The following is a 15552-nucleotide window of genomic DNA, read 5'->3' on the forward strand; positions in this document are numbered from 1 at the left end:
CTAAGCGATCTTCATGCTCGATCGTCGTTGTGGGTTCTAGTGACACCAACTATCTTGAAAAGAAATATCTTTAAGATTATTTTATCCCTGCGCATTTATCGCGCAGGAACCGATTGAAATTATTATATTTCTTTATACCTAAATCTACGTATATAATTGAAATGAAAGATTTTTGTATCTGTATGTACGAATAAATTGATTTTTTCGCATAATTGCATCGTCATTCAAAAACTGCTCTCCTTCGATATGTCAAGTAAATATCTTTCTCGGAACTTGCGCTAAAAAGATATTTTTTCTTTCGGTGTACCACGCGTCTTAAGAACATCGTTTTACATTTTTAACAGGAAATGTCAAAACGTTGGAAATTTATAGTATTCCTTCATAAAAATGTTTCTTTTTCGAAACTTACAGATGAAAAGAATTTTTTTCAAAATGATGTCATTCCATTCGTTGATCCGTTTTTATCAAAACATATTCCAGGATGTTCACAACGTGTTCCCAGATATTTTCGACGCGATATCGCTGCTAGTTTTTGAACAAAAGCTACGATATGAAAATTGAACAGTGTAACAGCGGATGAAACTTTCTTTTTGTATGATTTCGTCACATATGAACGAAAGTACTATTTTTATTAAAAAGCAATTTTCTATCGATCGATCATCCCATAGATATTATCGAAACTCTTCTTCTTTTATATGTTTGGTTTCTGTCGGATAAATTCTAAGATTCTATAATATTCGAAGATAAATAAAAATCTAATTTAAATCGCTTTATATATTTTTATCTCGAATTTTTCCTTTCATTTCTTTCTTCTTTCTGTTCCTACGTATTTTTGAATCTTCCATTTTACACCGCAATCGCCACTGCGTAGAATCTCGCTGAAATTGCCTCGCAATTCATCGAAAAACATAACAATTTCTAGCAACAATACCACGACAGAAAACAAATAATTCATATCGTTCTTCGTCATCTTTCGCAGTTCGTAGCAAACAATCCTACAGATGCAGGGCGATTCGACTTCACGTAACGAATGTAATCAGCGCGTTTTAATCGTCATCGGGCAGAATTACGTGCAACGTACACGTAACATCAGACGCAACGACTCCATTTTTTCTTTTTTTTTTTACCGTAACACGGAAGCAACGTGGAAATTAGACATCAAAACGAGTAAATTGATTTTTCCTTGTCGACATCAAAAGATGTGAATCTTCCATCGAAGAACACCGTACAACACTATCACGTTCAAGACTATCAATGAGATTAGAATATCGTTTCGCCTGTTTATATTTGCGTCGAAAGAAGAGAATTCTAATTAATTACAATTTCTCGATTCGCAACATTTTTATCGAGACTTGAATTATAAACAAATCGCTCGATCTTGACATAACGACATGTTAATAACATGCTACGATATTTAATGACTCACGAGTAAGACAGAAGAATGTAAAAAATATATCCATGCAAGTTACAAGTTACATGACTAGAATGCGGATACGCATGCAAATACGAATTTTCCAAGAACTTTTGCTTTTCTTACTGAATATTATAACGAGTACTATACTTTGGATATTTTCTACCTTCTCACCTACAGTACGTATATTTACACTAAAAGTTTTAGTTCGCAGTCTGACAACCACTGTCACGGAGGGTTAACTTAAGCGCTGACTTAGGAATTTCCATAGAGTAAAGTGAACCGTACAGTGTCTATCGCCTGACCAATTATTTAATTGTAACAGATTTCCTGCTTTAACAGTCGCGACTGCAGACTAGATTTCTCGTTGCGATAGACGCGTGTTCGCGAGTTTCGCAGTTTCCCGATGATGCCGATGGGAAATATCTTGAGTGTGATTTTCTTGAAATAAATTTTTCTGCTTGGTGCAGCTCCTACTAGGAAAACAAGATGCTGATGCTGGAGGAAAATTTCGAGAGATATCCAATATTTAGTTGCACACTGCGCACACACGGTAATTATTTTCCATCGATAACTTTTGATCCATATTTCACCGTGACTTCTAACACGCTACTTTAGCTTCCCACGAATGAAAAATAGTAACCGATGACGTGATAAATCGCGTCTCTTCTGTGTTACGACGTTACGAAAGAAGGAGCTAAGTATAATAATTTCCGGGGGAGATTGTTTTTTTTTTAAATAAAGAACAAATGACACGGTGAAGGATAGTAACTGCAAAAAATAAGGTGCGAAACGAGTCTATCTCGTAACTTTGAATGGTTGTGAACATTTTACTCGTATTCTAGTCTACTGCAATAGCGTGCAGTCTTGAAAAAAAAATTAATGAGGCTAAATAGAGACTATCAAGCTCGTAGCGATATTGCGTTAGATTTACGTCAGCTTCGACTAAAATCGACTAAACTCTGTCGATCTGACGATCGCACGACCACAATCTGCACGTATCTAGCGTGTGTGCTTTTAATTGATGCGCGTCTGTCTGAAAATGACTGATATATCGAGCGAAAAAGAGGGTAGTTACGGATTGCTTTACGGTTAAGCTGAGTTAAGTTAAGTTGAGTTACGGGTAAGCTATGGATTGTCGAAACATGATTCGAGAAAAAGTCGAATACTAACGGCGAATCGGTCTATCTTTAATAAGAATCGTTTGAATATCCGATCGAATCTATTTGCCTTAAAGAGGATCGTTTTCTGAGAAATATCGAGGTTCATTTCGAAGGGAATAGTGGACAAAAATCTAACAGTAGATTCGTCGCGTCGACCTAGTCTACGCCGAACGACTCGCCTTTGTGGCAAATTAACGAGTTATGGAAATCAGTCAGCGAGGAATTATGAATTATAATGAGTACTATCTCCTGACTATTTACCGTAAGGGAATATATTCCTGCAGGTCACGGTCAATTCGTCGATTAGTTTTAGCTATTTAACTTTCTACATAGGAAGATGAGCAGTAGAGTCTTCTCTCTTTACGTTCGTTCGTCTTTGCAATAGGAACAGTCTCGGAGAACTTGTCGAATTGATTAAATTCGACGAATCTTCGGAAGATAATAAGAAGCAAGAAGAATAGAAAAGAATTACTGATTTATATTTCGATGCTGGGAATATGTACTTTGATATATCCTGGCAAATGAAAGCGGAACAATCGATAAAACAATTGACTTGGCTTCGATTTTCCATCTAATTAATTTCACATTTAATTCTATGCTTGAGGTCGTGTCGACTCCGACATTTCCGCGTTTATCTAATCTTGCTTCCCTCTCTTATCGTTTTAAATTTCCACCAATCACGATTCGCGGAAATTATCGAATTCTTTGGCGAAAATCAGTGACCCAGAACTCGGCGAATCTATTCTGACTCGTTTGCGCGATAAATTTCGTTCAATTGGCCAGCTTATGAGTTACAAGCCGACCTTCGTGTCCGATGCATAATCAAACCGTGTTACTTGTTGCACGGTAGAAAAAAAAAGGAAGAAACGAACGAGGGAAGCTTCCACTCGTCGATGATGGATGAATCAGCGGCTCATCCATCAACGATTATGGCATCGATTCTTCCGGTTTCGCGCGCGACTCATGAAAGGAAACTCCCCGTGCTTTCGTTTCCCCTCTCTTTCTACGAAATTCCACCGCAACCGAGACCGCGAACGAATAAATAGTCTCATCTGTCGCGCGAAGAATAAAAATTTCGATTCTACGAGGAATTTGTTCTTTTTTTTTATTTAGAAGAATAAGAGAGGAAAATTCACGTTCGACTTGGAACCGTAATATTCATAGGATTCGAATAGAATTCGGAACGATTCCTTTTGTCATTCTACTTGAATCGTGTTCGATCATGATTTAGCTCTTTTAAGCGCAATTTGGAGTACTTGAGAGTTTCTTCAGAGTGCAATCGGATACCAGTACAGACACAAGGCAATACACATATAACATGTACGAAGCAATTGGAAAGCAAGTGCAAATAAATTCGCATGTAGATTAATAGGAAGCCACCGCATTGATTGCTCAATGGTCGCACTATGAATCACAAAAGCGATACCACAAAGGTGGTAGACTGACCGATACGTCGTATCGATTGAAACCGCGAGCAAATTGTTCGCAGAGTTTGCTACAAGGAAGGATGTTGACTCATTAAAAAAAACAGACAGTCCGGTCACAGACGTTCCCTGTGAACACAATGAATCAAAAAAGTTGGGCTAGCCAAATCGCATTGCCGCGTACAAACCACGTTCTTCTTCGCGATCACTGTGACTTTTTGGATATTACGTCAGCGTATACGAAGAGTGATTTTCCCAAAATTCCAGTTAAATTCTATATCGTCGTAAGAAGTTGGAATATATTCGCGCGACTTTTCCACGCGAGTTTAAACTGTGAAAAATCATCGTCAACGAACACATAGATCTGCCATTGGAAGGGAGGCTCGAAGAGGCGATTCACTTCATCTGGATAATTTTTATAAAACACGATCCAATGCGATCGAATAGAATTGAAATCGTGCGATCCTTATAGTCGACGCTAAAGATTCCTTTACAGACTACTCTACTCTTTCGCGACGTTGTCGTAGACGAAGCTGGCTTTAAGCTAATCTATCATCTACATATGTATATCTTCGTTCTTTCTTAATGGGACCAGTTGCAACATTTTTCATCCTTAAAAGGAATCTACCACCTTCGTTTCATCGAGTTTGGCTTGTCACGCGATAACCTTGACCAAGACGTAAAAAAAGCAGAAAGGAAGCGACAAAGGAGGGCTGAGTCGACAGCATCGATAGACGATTAGAATTAGACGGTGACAATGGAATGAGAAAGCAAACAGTCGGTTGACCAGATGATTTTTTAGGCGCGGCCAACTGACTCCTTTCACGGGCCTCTTGATGATCGAGATGTTCTTTTATTTCTCACGAATTCCTCGCGGTTAGACTGTGCACGCTCTAAGAAAGAAGGAATATTTTTCATGCAAGTGTTCTATGCAATTTGGAATTTTCCTGCGTGAATATTCTCCGAATGTTTTTCATTCGCAAATATTTGCAAATATTTTCTAAATTATTTATATCATAGCGATCCTATTCGAATAAATATTGCACATGTTCCGTGGAAAATTCAATACAGAACGTACTTTGCTCGGTAATAACCAGCTGATTGTTATTTACAGGGTAAAATTACGAAAACGAAGGTAAAAATTGCTTCGAAAGAAAATATCTTGTTCGCCGTAAAGTGGCGAAATAATAACAAGCATATTGCAATGATCGCTCGACACGATCAAACGAGAACAAAACGAATCGTTTCACCGTGCATTTCTTCGCAAGAGCAGACTAACGAGCGTAGATTTCATCTAGCAGTAGCGATAAACCAGTCGTTCTCGCATCTTTTACCCGGCAAAGCACTTACGATACAACGGGGTGAATTGCAACCGCTTCATGCTCGAATTCAATTTTTCATTTGCGAACGCAGTTAACGATAGGTAGGCGAGATAATTATCAAGAAAAATGTTCTCGGAAATTCGCAATCTAAATGAATTGATCACTCAAAGCTCGGAACTTGGTAATCTTTCATTTTCTTCTTTTTTTTTTTTCTTTATCACAGCCACGCGTGACTTCTCCGAATACTGGCCGGACAAAAAGAGATTCACAGCTGTCCCGTGCAAGGAACGGATAAGAGAAGAGGTGGAAAAAGTAAAGTGATTTCACGAGAAACGTATTCAAAATCTACGAAAGTATCTGAGACTCGACGAAGAAATGAAGAATCGTGGCGCCTGGGCACGTGCCGGCGCATCGGCAACACGATAAAACCACCATAATAAATTCCTTCGTGCAACTTATCGGTTCTTTAGAAACACACTGATTTCTCGCTACGATGTGAATCAAACTGAATAATCGAACGAAACAAAGGATCGTGAATATTATTCGTAATGTTATCGCTAAATCGTCGAGTGAATTTCAAGGGGATCGTTGATTGATTTTTTAATTAAGTTAATTTGGTAATTGCATTTGCGATTTATTTGATATACAGTTGTTGCGAATAATTATAAGCTCGAACCAATTCTTGCCATTATTTCTTTGATATCTCCAAGCAACTTCTGACGAAATCCGATCGTATCTAGATATGTTAAGCGAAATTGTCTTTATAAATTGCGATTGAACTTTGTTGAATGTCGGAAGACGTTGAATGTAAAACTATTGCCTTTAATAACCGAAAGAAGATAGATGGCGAAAAGACAATTTTTCAACGAGACAACGCTATTGTGCTAATGAATTATTACGATGACTAGCTGCGAGAAATTCTAGCGAGAAAAATTTACGATCAGGAGAGGCCACCTATAGAAAACGTGGTTGAATTTGAAGAAATAGTAAAATCTACGTGGCTGGATATTCAAAACGAAACTATAAATCAATTAGTGGATAGCGTACGTAACAAATTAACAGAAGTAATCAAGAATACAGAAAAATCACTAAATATTGGATGAAAACTGAACATTGAATTATTTTTTTTTCACAGAAAAAGAAAGCAGAATTTTAAGAGAAAATTTAGATTCGCCCTGACTTCAACTATGTAATATCATAAATTACGTACAAGATTTTGTCAGTTTTTACTGTAATGTTATAAACAATGAGATGTTGAGCTTATAATTTATTCACGCCACTGTATATTTATTAATGGGGACGATCGTTTGCATCGTATTATATATCAGAACTTGCGTTATACGTTATTTTTAATAAACCGTGATCGTTAATAATTAAATTATTATTTGAATTCTACGTATTACAAGTATGTTAGTAGGCTCCCTTTGAAAGCAAGTCTTAGAATTCGCAGAAATCGATTCACCCCCTAATTTCCATGGCCTGGTTGGGTCTTTGTGCGTGGAACCTTTTTCTGCAAAACGTTCCAGATAGGATTACAAACTCGATTTTGCTGCATTTAAATAGGCTTAGGACCGAATTAATGCAAATGCATTCCAAACTGGCGATGCTATCTTCGGGTCAGCCACAGGGTCAGGAAAAAAGAGGCGCACGTCTTTTTCCTCTTTCGGTCGAAATAAAACCGCGAGGAACCATCATCTTTAGCCATCGTCTTTGTTTCTCTTTCCAAGCTCCGATCGCTCCCCTATTTTCATTCAAAATAGCCCTCTTCTTTCGGCTTTCATTAATTCGTATTTCACTCACGTATATCTCGAATGGAAAGACTTTCATTCATCGTCGAGTGGAAACGGTCCGACCTGGTTTTGTTTTCCAAAAATCGAACATCAAGAGACGGGGAGCTGTGGGCAATTTTGCTTCGATAAAGCGTGCATTGGTAACTTTATTTTTGAAATGTGAGATTCGCGTGTTTACGCGTGTGCGTTTTCTTCGTCTTTCATTTGCGCGAACGAAACATCAATCTTTTAATTTATTATTTTTTAACGACTTCTAATATCTATAAATAATTAATTGCACCAAAGTAAAAGATTGACTTTTAGAATCTTTTCCGACGTAGGTAGCCTAAGATACGACCGAACCTGTTATTTAAACCTACATATAAAATAAATAGAATTAATAGTAATTAAAACATTCTAACGTTAACAAGTAAGTAATTTTTATCGCAGTACGTACGTATCATTCGAAACGAATATTTGTTTCGTAGACAATCTACCGATAATTGTAAAAATGTTATCTTTTACAATTCGTCGTATTGCACTTCTGCAATTCCTCTTATAATTTGTTTAAAAAAATATAGAACGGGAAACGGTTCGATAACTCGTTATATCGGTATTATCGTTATGAGAAGAGTCATCTCGTTTGTCTTGAATACATTCCATCGCGTTTCCAGAAAGAAAGGAAAAAAAGACAACATTTTTCTTATATCGAACAGTTCCATGAAATTATCTTTAGAAAAGAAAACAGCACGTATAATAAATATACTGATAAGTCACAGCAGGTATGGTAATCAATTTTACGAGAATCACAGCCTTCTCAAAATTAATTTAGTCGATAGATAATCGACAATAATTCGCAATTTTATCACGTGTGAAATATATACAGAAAAATTCTTTCCTTTCGTACCAATCTTCAAATTATTATCTTCAAGTAGCGAATATTTCCTATGATATTCTTTTATTATATTATGGAAAGTTTTTCGTTAATATGAATTTTATCTAGTCAAAGTCGAACGTCATTACGTTCATTATCATAATGTTCCGAGATGAGTCATCGAATGACTAAACATAACTTTTAACCAACAAGGCAAATAGGTTTCTTTGATCAGTTCACATAAAATTTATATCTATCGCAATTATTTCGTTATTGCTTTACATCTTTTCGACTGAATTACTTCTAACACCATAATCATTTATTATAATCCTTCTCTTCCTAATCGGCACGCTTATTATTAAATTGAATACCCTGGTGGATACAATTTAAGGCATAACTTTTAACTTAACTACAAATAACAATTTAACGAATGAAATTATCTTTCCAAAAATCAAAAGCAAAATTTTAACAATTTTCTTCATCGAAGTTCGACGTTTCTCACTCGAACTGAACGAATCTTTCCCTCGACGTCACTTTCCCTCGTAATAATTTTAATAAATTGAAATAATTTTAATTTATGATATACCAATTCCTAAAATAAAACGCCGCTGGTCGTTGCTTCCCATCGTCCATTAATTTATATAATCCGCAGAAAATTAACGCACGAATCGACTGATATTCGAATTAAATCGGATTCGTCTAGCGATTAGTCACTTCGGCTCATTTGCATTCGAAATTCGTGCAAGAAACCCGACTCAGAATCGAGTCTTGCGGTCGTCGGCTCTACAGAAGAAATTCTTGGGAATAGAAAGAGTCTCGAAATCCTGGGTGATTCACAGACTCAACCTGGGTGAGTGTATCGCGTGACCCCATAGGGTGGACACTTCCTCGATCAGACGCAGCAATGAAATTCGCGCAGGATTCATCGGCGTCCATTGTTCGTATCTTCGAATAATGAAATTCGATTGCTCTTTGTTTCGCTCTGCGTACGATTATTATGCGCTCTTCAAAGTACAAGGTCTCTTTAAGTGTTTGATTGAGAGTGGAATATGTTCTCTCTTTCATCGTGCGATCGTCGATGAAAATTAAAAGTATCGTGAGACGATTCGATGCGAACAGCGCAGATAAAAAGAAGCAAGAAGTAGAACGAAGGTACCTGGCCGTTTTCTCTATATCTGATCACAGCTGTTTTTCGATTCTAATGTTAGAAAAAAAAATAACGAGTACACGTTGCGCACCGATATTCCTCGACAGCTTAAGCCTACGAAGAATTGTTCGAAGAACGGTTGATCGTCTCGATCGAAAAGTCGTGGGCATCGATATTGAAATCGGCACAAACGGCGTCGAGGTTCTAAAAAAAAAAACAGGTTTTCGAAAGTATGCTCGCCGGGAAGAAGGAATGTTTTGCGTGGAAGATTACGCGACGAAGCAAAATCGTGGTCGTTCGACTGGAATTACAACAACTCCACGTTTCACAAGGTCCGTGTAAATTGTATTTATGGTCTTCGATCCTGTACTAAAGAAGCGTGTAAGCAGAGTGAATAGAAAAACAAGGAAGGAAAGAAGCGAGATTCGGAAGATCTCGTAAGTCTGAGGAAACCGAATCGAGTAAAGTAAAGTAACCGAATCGAGTAAATCACATTGTTTTCCTGGCAAATTATTTTCAGAAACGTTTCGGCTATTTCGGCATCGTCGGATCATTTATTCATGACCACGATGTGCGTAACGCACGCGTGGCATTGCTAGATGCACTTACGGAAGAGACGACGTAAGTTTTTAAGGAAATTGTACGTTTCGTAGGGCTACGACGATCTTCTTCGAATCACCGCATTATTTCGCGAGTGTCGTTGTTTGCGAACTTTCCAAATTTATATCGAACTTATTATTACGAGGATATCAGCAGAGAAATAATCGACGAACCGTAGCAGCAACGCTGATAACAGTGTCAAAGATGCGCGATATCGTAACATTGTGTAAAATTGTCAAAATGTTGGAAAATTGAATCTCACTAACGCGATACGAACGATCGTAGATCAGATTCCTCTCGAAGATTTGTATCTCAAGAGAGGAGTAACGTGTTTAAAGTAAAATTTCATTCCTTGGAAATATTTGTAGATATCAACGAAGTGACTCGTTTCTAAAAATATATTTATGGCAAAGAAACAGCATAAACGATTGTGAAATTTGAAGCAAATTAAAAACATAATTTAAGAAGCTTAAAAATTAACTTAACGAGATGTAGCTAAATATTCAAATAAAACAGACACACACGTAACAGCAATAATAAAACTGGTATAAACTGACAAACTGTCGAGAGGTTTACGTGGTCAAAGGATTATATCAGAGACTACACGGTAGTTACGGAGTAAAGGAGGAACAAAGGATAATCGAGCGATTGCGGGTGGAAAATCGTTTTTCTTTCGTGTCGTGACAAAAATCAGGAGACAATGGTGTGTGCCTCGTGCTATTGTGGAATACGGAAATACGTATCGCCGAGGAAACTGCGATCGATGAAGATAAAAATCGAGATAAAATAGATAAAGTAAAACCTATACAAACTAGAAACTACTCGAAACTATATGCTGATGCGTGTATTTATTGGAATAAAATGTTGTTTGTATCAATTACTGGTATTATATAAATTATCGTAAAAATTGAAATGTTTAATTAAATCTGAATCAACGTGAGAAACTTCAACGCGAAACTTATCAAAGTTTCATCATTTGTCGGATTTTCCTCTTTAACGAGCATAGGTGAATCAGACGTTTCGCGTACGCTTTTATTTTGAAGGCATTTCCGGTCAGAAGAATGCAACTACATGCCTCTCAAGATATTTCTATTCACATATGAGAAGAATTAGTGGCGTTTGAATAGCTAATGTCGTTTCGTTTAAGAATTTATCGAATAAAGTACAAAGCTAAAGTAAAACATTTCTACTATTGGTAATGTTGAGGAATCATTGTAATTTCTAGACTGCAAATTTTTATGTATTTACAGAAAATCTCAGTTCGTTACAATTTCTAATGGATAGAGTTCATTTCTATTCAGAAATTATTCCATTTTTCTTTTTTTTTTCTAGTTCGCAATAAGTATGACATTGTGCAAATGTCCGCAGTATAATAATTGAGAAGTGTAACTTGAAATCTGGCTGTGTCCATTCTAGATCAATTTAATTATATTTATGGATTTTAATTCAAACGTATAGCATATAACGAAACATATAATACTATACATAGTACACAATAAACATAACATTAATTGGAATTATTATATCAAAATTAGAAGGTACCATCTTTATAATTTTTGAAATACTAATGGTAAATTATCGTACATGGCGATATTTAATAATAATCCTTAGAAATGTCCGCTTTTTCTAGCAAAACGCTTAATTGTGATATCGATAAAAATTTAATAAAAACTGGTAATCGATTCAAACACTCAAACCATCGTCAATCCCAGGCGTGTAAAATCCCACGTTGAACCCTGACCCAACGTAAACTCGTCATCGCGGTTTGATTTCAATCAGTTTCGATCGTAGGATATTTCCTAGCCACTCCTCTATTCTTGTAAACGCCGATCATGCGTGCCCATTACACACATGTTTCCAACCATACTACAACACCTATCGTTTCTCCTATCATCCAGTAAACCTATTCTTTTATCAACCCTTTTTTTCTCCCTATCTCGTTATTACTATATTGCCACGAGAAATGTGCTAAAAATCGAGCTAATGCGAGCGAATCAGCGAAAGAAAGAACAATACGTGCAGTGGCAACGCGAAATATGTATATTGAAAACCAAGCTAAACCAATGCACAGTTCAATCCAAGACAAAACAAGAACGATACGTGGACTGATAGCGAATCAGGAGGCAAATACATACAGCTACAAAAGGCTACAAAGAGTATTTCAGCACGTGCATATATTACAACGATGCGTTCTTTCTCAAATTTGATATGCATCGAATCTTGTACTCGTACGAAAATGCCACGATAAAAATGATACGAGATCTATAACATGCATAAATCTATAATATAGAAATCTGTAATAAATACGATAACATTCGAATACTTCTTGCAGCGTAGTAAAAAGCAATCGACAAAAGAAACGGAGCACGATACGTCGAATAAACCGAGAGTCAAATACATTCAAAATCAAAGCACAGCTGCTGAGTCTACGACAAAAAGAGCGCGATACGTCGATCGACAATGAACGAAGAATGAACTGTACCGAAAATCAGGCGAATCTGATGCACAGCTGAAATGCAGGACAGGAGGAGCGCGATACGTCGATTGACAGTGAACCAAGAGGCAAAGCACACTCGCGTAGCATTGTACGCTGCCGCTGGCGTTGATGGTGGTAGTCACGAGCCGCGTGGTGGGAGGCCTCAATAAAAGTCAGTGGCAGACTGATTGTAATTCAGAGTGGCGGTAGACTTCGGTACCAGTTCCCCGTACGGTCGCGTCCTTTCTCCGTGCCTCTTCTTCTCTTTTCGTTCTTCTTCGTTCTTGCGTGCGGTCCTTGGTGATTTTTCAAAAAGATTTTCTCCTCTTCCTCGATATCAATCTCGTCACCGATACGCGTACAAGAAGAAGTACAGCTCGAACGAGAACTTGCAGTCGATCGTCGATGATCATAGGTCCCGGATCAACGCGACAGACGCGAGAAACCGAGGAGACGTTGTTCGACCACGTTCGACGAGGTGCGTGCCTCTACGAAAACTCGCGAGACTTCGTAAAGAGTATCCGGCGAGCTACCTGCTTGGGAAACACACGAGATCGATAGTGTCGTGGCAACGACGTTTTAGACTGACCCTGCTGGCGAGTCGTTCCAACCTGGAATAACTCGATCCTGCACGTTTTCCCGCCAGGACAACCCATTTTCGATAAGATTCATGCTCGTCACGGGCAACCGAGTGGCAATCGAGCGAAGCTGGAATTGTTTTTGGGAAGAAGGACGATAGTTCGAAGAGGAAGATCGGAGATTTTGAAGGATCGAAAAGACACGTGGATCATTGGTCGCGTCATCTTGCGATCAGCTGAGGCATAGACGACCAACGAACGCGTGCGTGTAGTCAGTGACACCGGGGTGAAGGGACATTTATCTTGGACTTTGTGAGATTCACGGTGATCGCCTGGCGCCTGAAGAGATTTTGACAGAGGAATTTTCAAAGTTTGCAAGTTACTGGACGAAGCAACAGAATGGCCAGGTGGAATCGTATGTTGGGATGGGAAAGGTGTGTCGGAAGTGTCCTTTTGGCGACTCTATTCGCCGTTTCGCACGTTAAATCCGAGGAACAGAAGTCGACTGTATCGCAGACTGCAGCTATGGTAAGCGTTCGAGCATGATCTTTTTCAATTTCGATCATTGGAAAATACTTCGTAGAGAAACCTGACAAGTGTATTTTGTCGATCGCAATGTCAATTTCATTTTGTAGTCCCAATATCCGTTTATCCCTATGCTAAGTAGGCTAATTGCGATTCCGATAACGCCAACTCTTTCGAAAAGATACTGTGAAGTACGACAGAAGTCATAAAGAATGATAGACATATTTGAGTATCAATAATTAGTCAAGCACACCTGGTATTCTGTCAGAACGCTAGTAATCGATCGAAAAACGTTGTTCGATCGAAATATATCTATGAATCTTAAAAAACATTAGCAACCATCTGAGAAAAAATTAATCACCTGAAACGTAGTATTATTCGATAAAAAAGTAGCACAGTGAAATAGCACGATTTTCATTTCTCATTCGAATCGATCAATTTTCAAAATAGTCAATTTTATTTCTATAAATTTCAATAATAATTGGACAGAAATCTGTCAGTGTAGACTGTCATAAATAATGTAGCGTTATAATAATCTACACCAAAATCTAGCATTTACGCGAGTATCGTAAAAAGCTCCAACGAATTGAATCGAAACGGACAACAATGGACATCGATGAGTAAAATTACGTTGTGCAATCATTCGCCTCTCGTGTGGTGTGCACCGTGTGGTCGGAAGTATTTTCATGGTTCTTCCTGGAAAATGAAACGTTTCGAACGAACGCAACAAGTTCCAACGGCCGGAGACTGTACAGAGGGAAATACCTGCATAGAAACGGTTAATCGTACGGGAAAATTGATTCGCGCGAAATCTGTCGCGCGCGTGCTATATGTGTGTGTCATACGTGAATGAGTAATGGTCGCGTACACGTTTTCTTTTGACAACGCGAATAACATTCCAGAGGAAACGTTTATCTCTATGGCACTGATATACGGATTACGATGAACACCAGGCATATCGCGAGTATGACACCAGCTCGATCTATGAAACAATCTTTCCTACATTTTACTAGTAATCAAAATCGAAGGACAGTACTTTGTTACTGATTTCTATCTTTCTTACGACGTTTCTTTCCATTAGATGGATTGTAAATTATCGTTACTATTAGTGTTTAACTTCGTTTTGAAAATAATTCATTTAACGATATTAATATCGAATTTTATTCTGTTTGTATCGTCGGTATTAGCTTCATATTAGTTGTTGGTAAAAGTTATCGTTTGAATATTATAAGTTAATGTTAAATTAAACAAATTCCAACTTCATATTACTCGCATTATTAGTATTGATTTTCATTTGATTGTATCATACTAATACCGTTTATATTAATTTTATCTTATTCGTGTCATTAGTAACAAATCTCGCTTAAACCTTTCTTATTATCGTCAAATGTTGCATCAACTTTGCGTTATTGCTGTTACTGATTATTCATTTCGATTCTATTTTATCATATTATATTACCTTATCGACGTTATTATTAAAAAGAAACTTCTCTTAAATATCTATTATTAAGAACAAACTCTATTCCAATATTACTTGAGATATTACTGTCGACCTTTACCTTCCTTTATCTGTCACCGATATCATCGATACGAATATCTTCTCCAAAAATGATCAACAATTATTCTCTTATTTTTAATAATGCTCGCTTAAACTCTTGCACAAATGTTTGTTCTATTAAGATCGAATCCCAGCGATAACAATTACCAATCGCGCGAATTTATTGACGATAACTGCGAAAATAGAACTTCATCAGATAGAGGACAATGATAGTATAAAACGATAGGAATGTCGCATAAGTAATTTCGTCTATTCGTGGTATTCTGAAAGGTATGCGGCGTATAAAGCAGGAAAAAAAATTGAGACCGGTTTGCGAACATAATGACATAAGGTCGGACAGTGTGACGTCACTTGGCTACATTCGTTGACAAAGTTCAGCTACGCGCGATGACTCGCTCCTGACCTTCGATTCATTGAACAGCATCGGCTACAAGCTTACGGTAGTATTATACGCGTTTCAATGGGAAATTTCACAATTCCTAACAATGCCAATCGTTCAGTTTCCTAACGAACGTTTCTTCCTATTTAACTTCGCGTTTCAGGCCATAATTGAACCGAATAACAGAGATCGCCTCGGATAAGTCTGATAATGGCACCTTGGCCGAACGACGGTCATTGAAATCGCGGCTGTAAAGAGGTGATTTCGCGCGAGCCTCTTAAGCAATCACGGTACGCGATAACGACGTAATTATCTGTCCCGGTAAA

At 37.6% G+C, this 15552-nt stretch overlaps 1 protein-coding gene and 1 long non-coding RNA gene across 12 annotated transcripts in view; one reads left to right on the forward strand and one right to left on the reverse strand.

Annotated features, from left to right (window-relative positions):
• LOC110119638 overlaps positions 1-15552 on the reverse strand; it is a 72547-nt gene that overhangs the window by 22921 nt on the left and 34074 nt on the right. Inside the window, exon 5 of one of the 8 annotated variants that reach the window (XR_007225425.1) lies at positions 13832-14054. The exons of the other annotated variants lie outside the window; for them this stretch is intronic. This is a non-coding gene — a long non-coding RNA (uncharacterized LOC110119638). Of the gene's footprint in view, positions 1-13831; positions 14055-15552 lie in introns of those variants that run through there. 8 annotated transcript variants of the gene reach the window in all.
• The window catches only part of LOC100647268 (matrix metalloproteinase-14), a 40500-nt gene continuing 37313 nt past the window's right edge, over positions 12366-15552 (forward strand). For 3 of the 4 annotated variants that reach the window (XM_003398314.4, XM_012312686.3, XM_012312687.3), the window contains exon 1: positions 12367-13292. In XM_003398314.4, coding sequence (XP_003398362.1) covers positions 13164-13292 — 129 coding nt within the window. In that variant the 5' untranslated portion in view covers positions 12367-13163. Of the gene's footprint in view, positions 13293-15552 lie in introns of all 4 variants that reach the window. The other variant, XM_012312685.3, reaches the window with a different exon arrangement.

This window comes from Bombus terrestris, chromosome 10 (genome assembly GCF_910591885.1).
Source record: "Bombus terrestris chromosome 10, iyBomTerr1.2, whole genome shotgun sequence".
Taxonomy (NCBI): domain Eukaryota; kingdom Metazoa; phylum Arthropoda; class Insecta; order Hymenoptera; family Apidae; genus Bombus; species Bombus terrestris.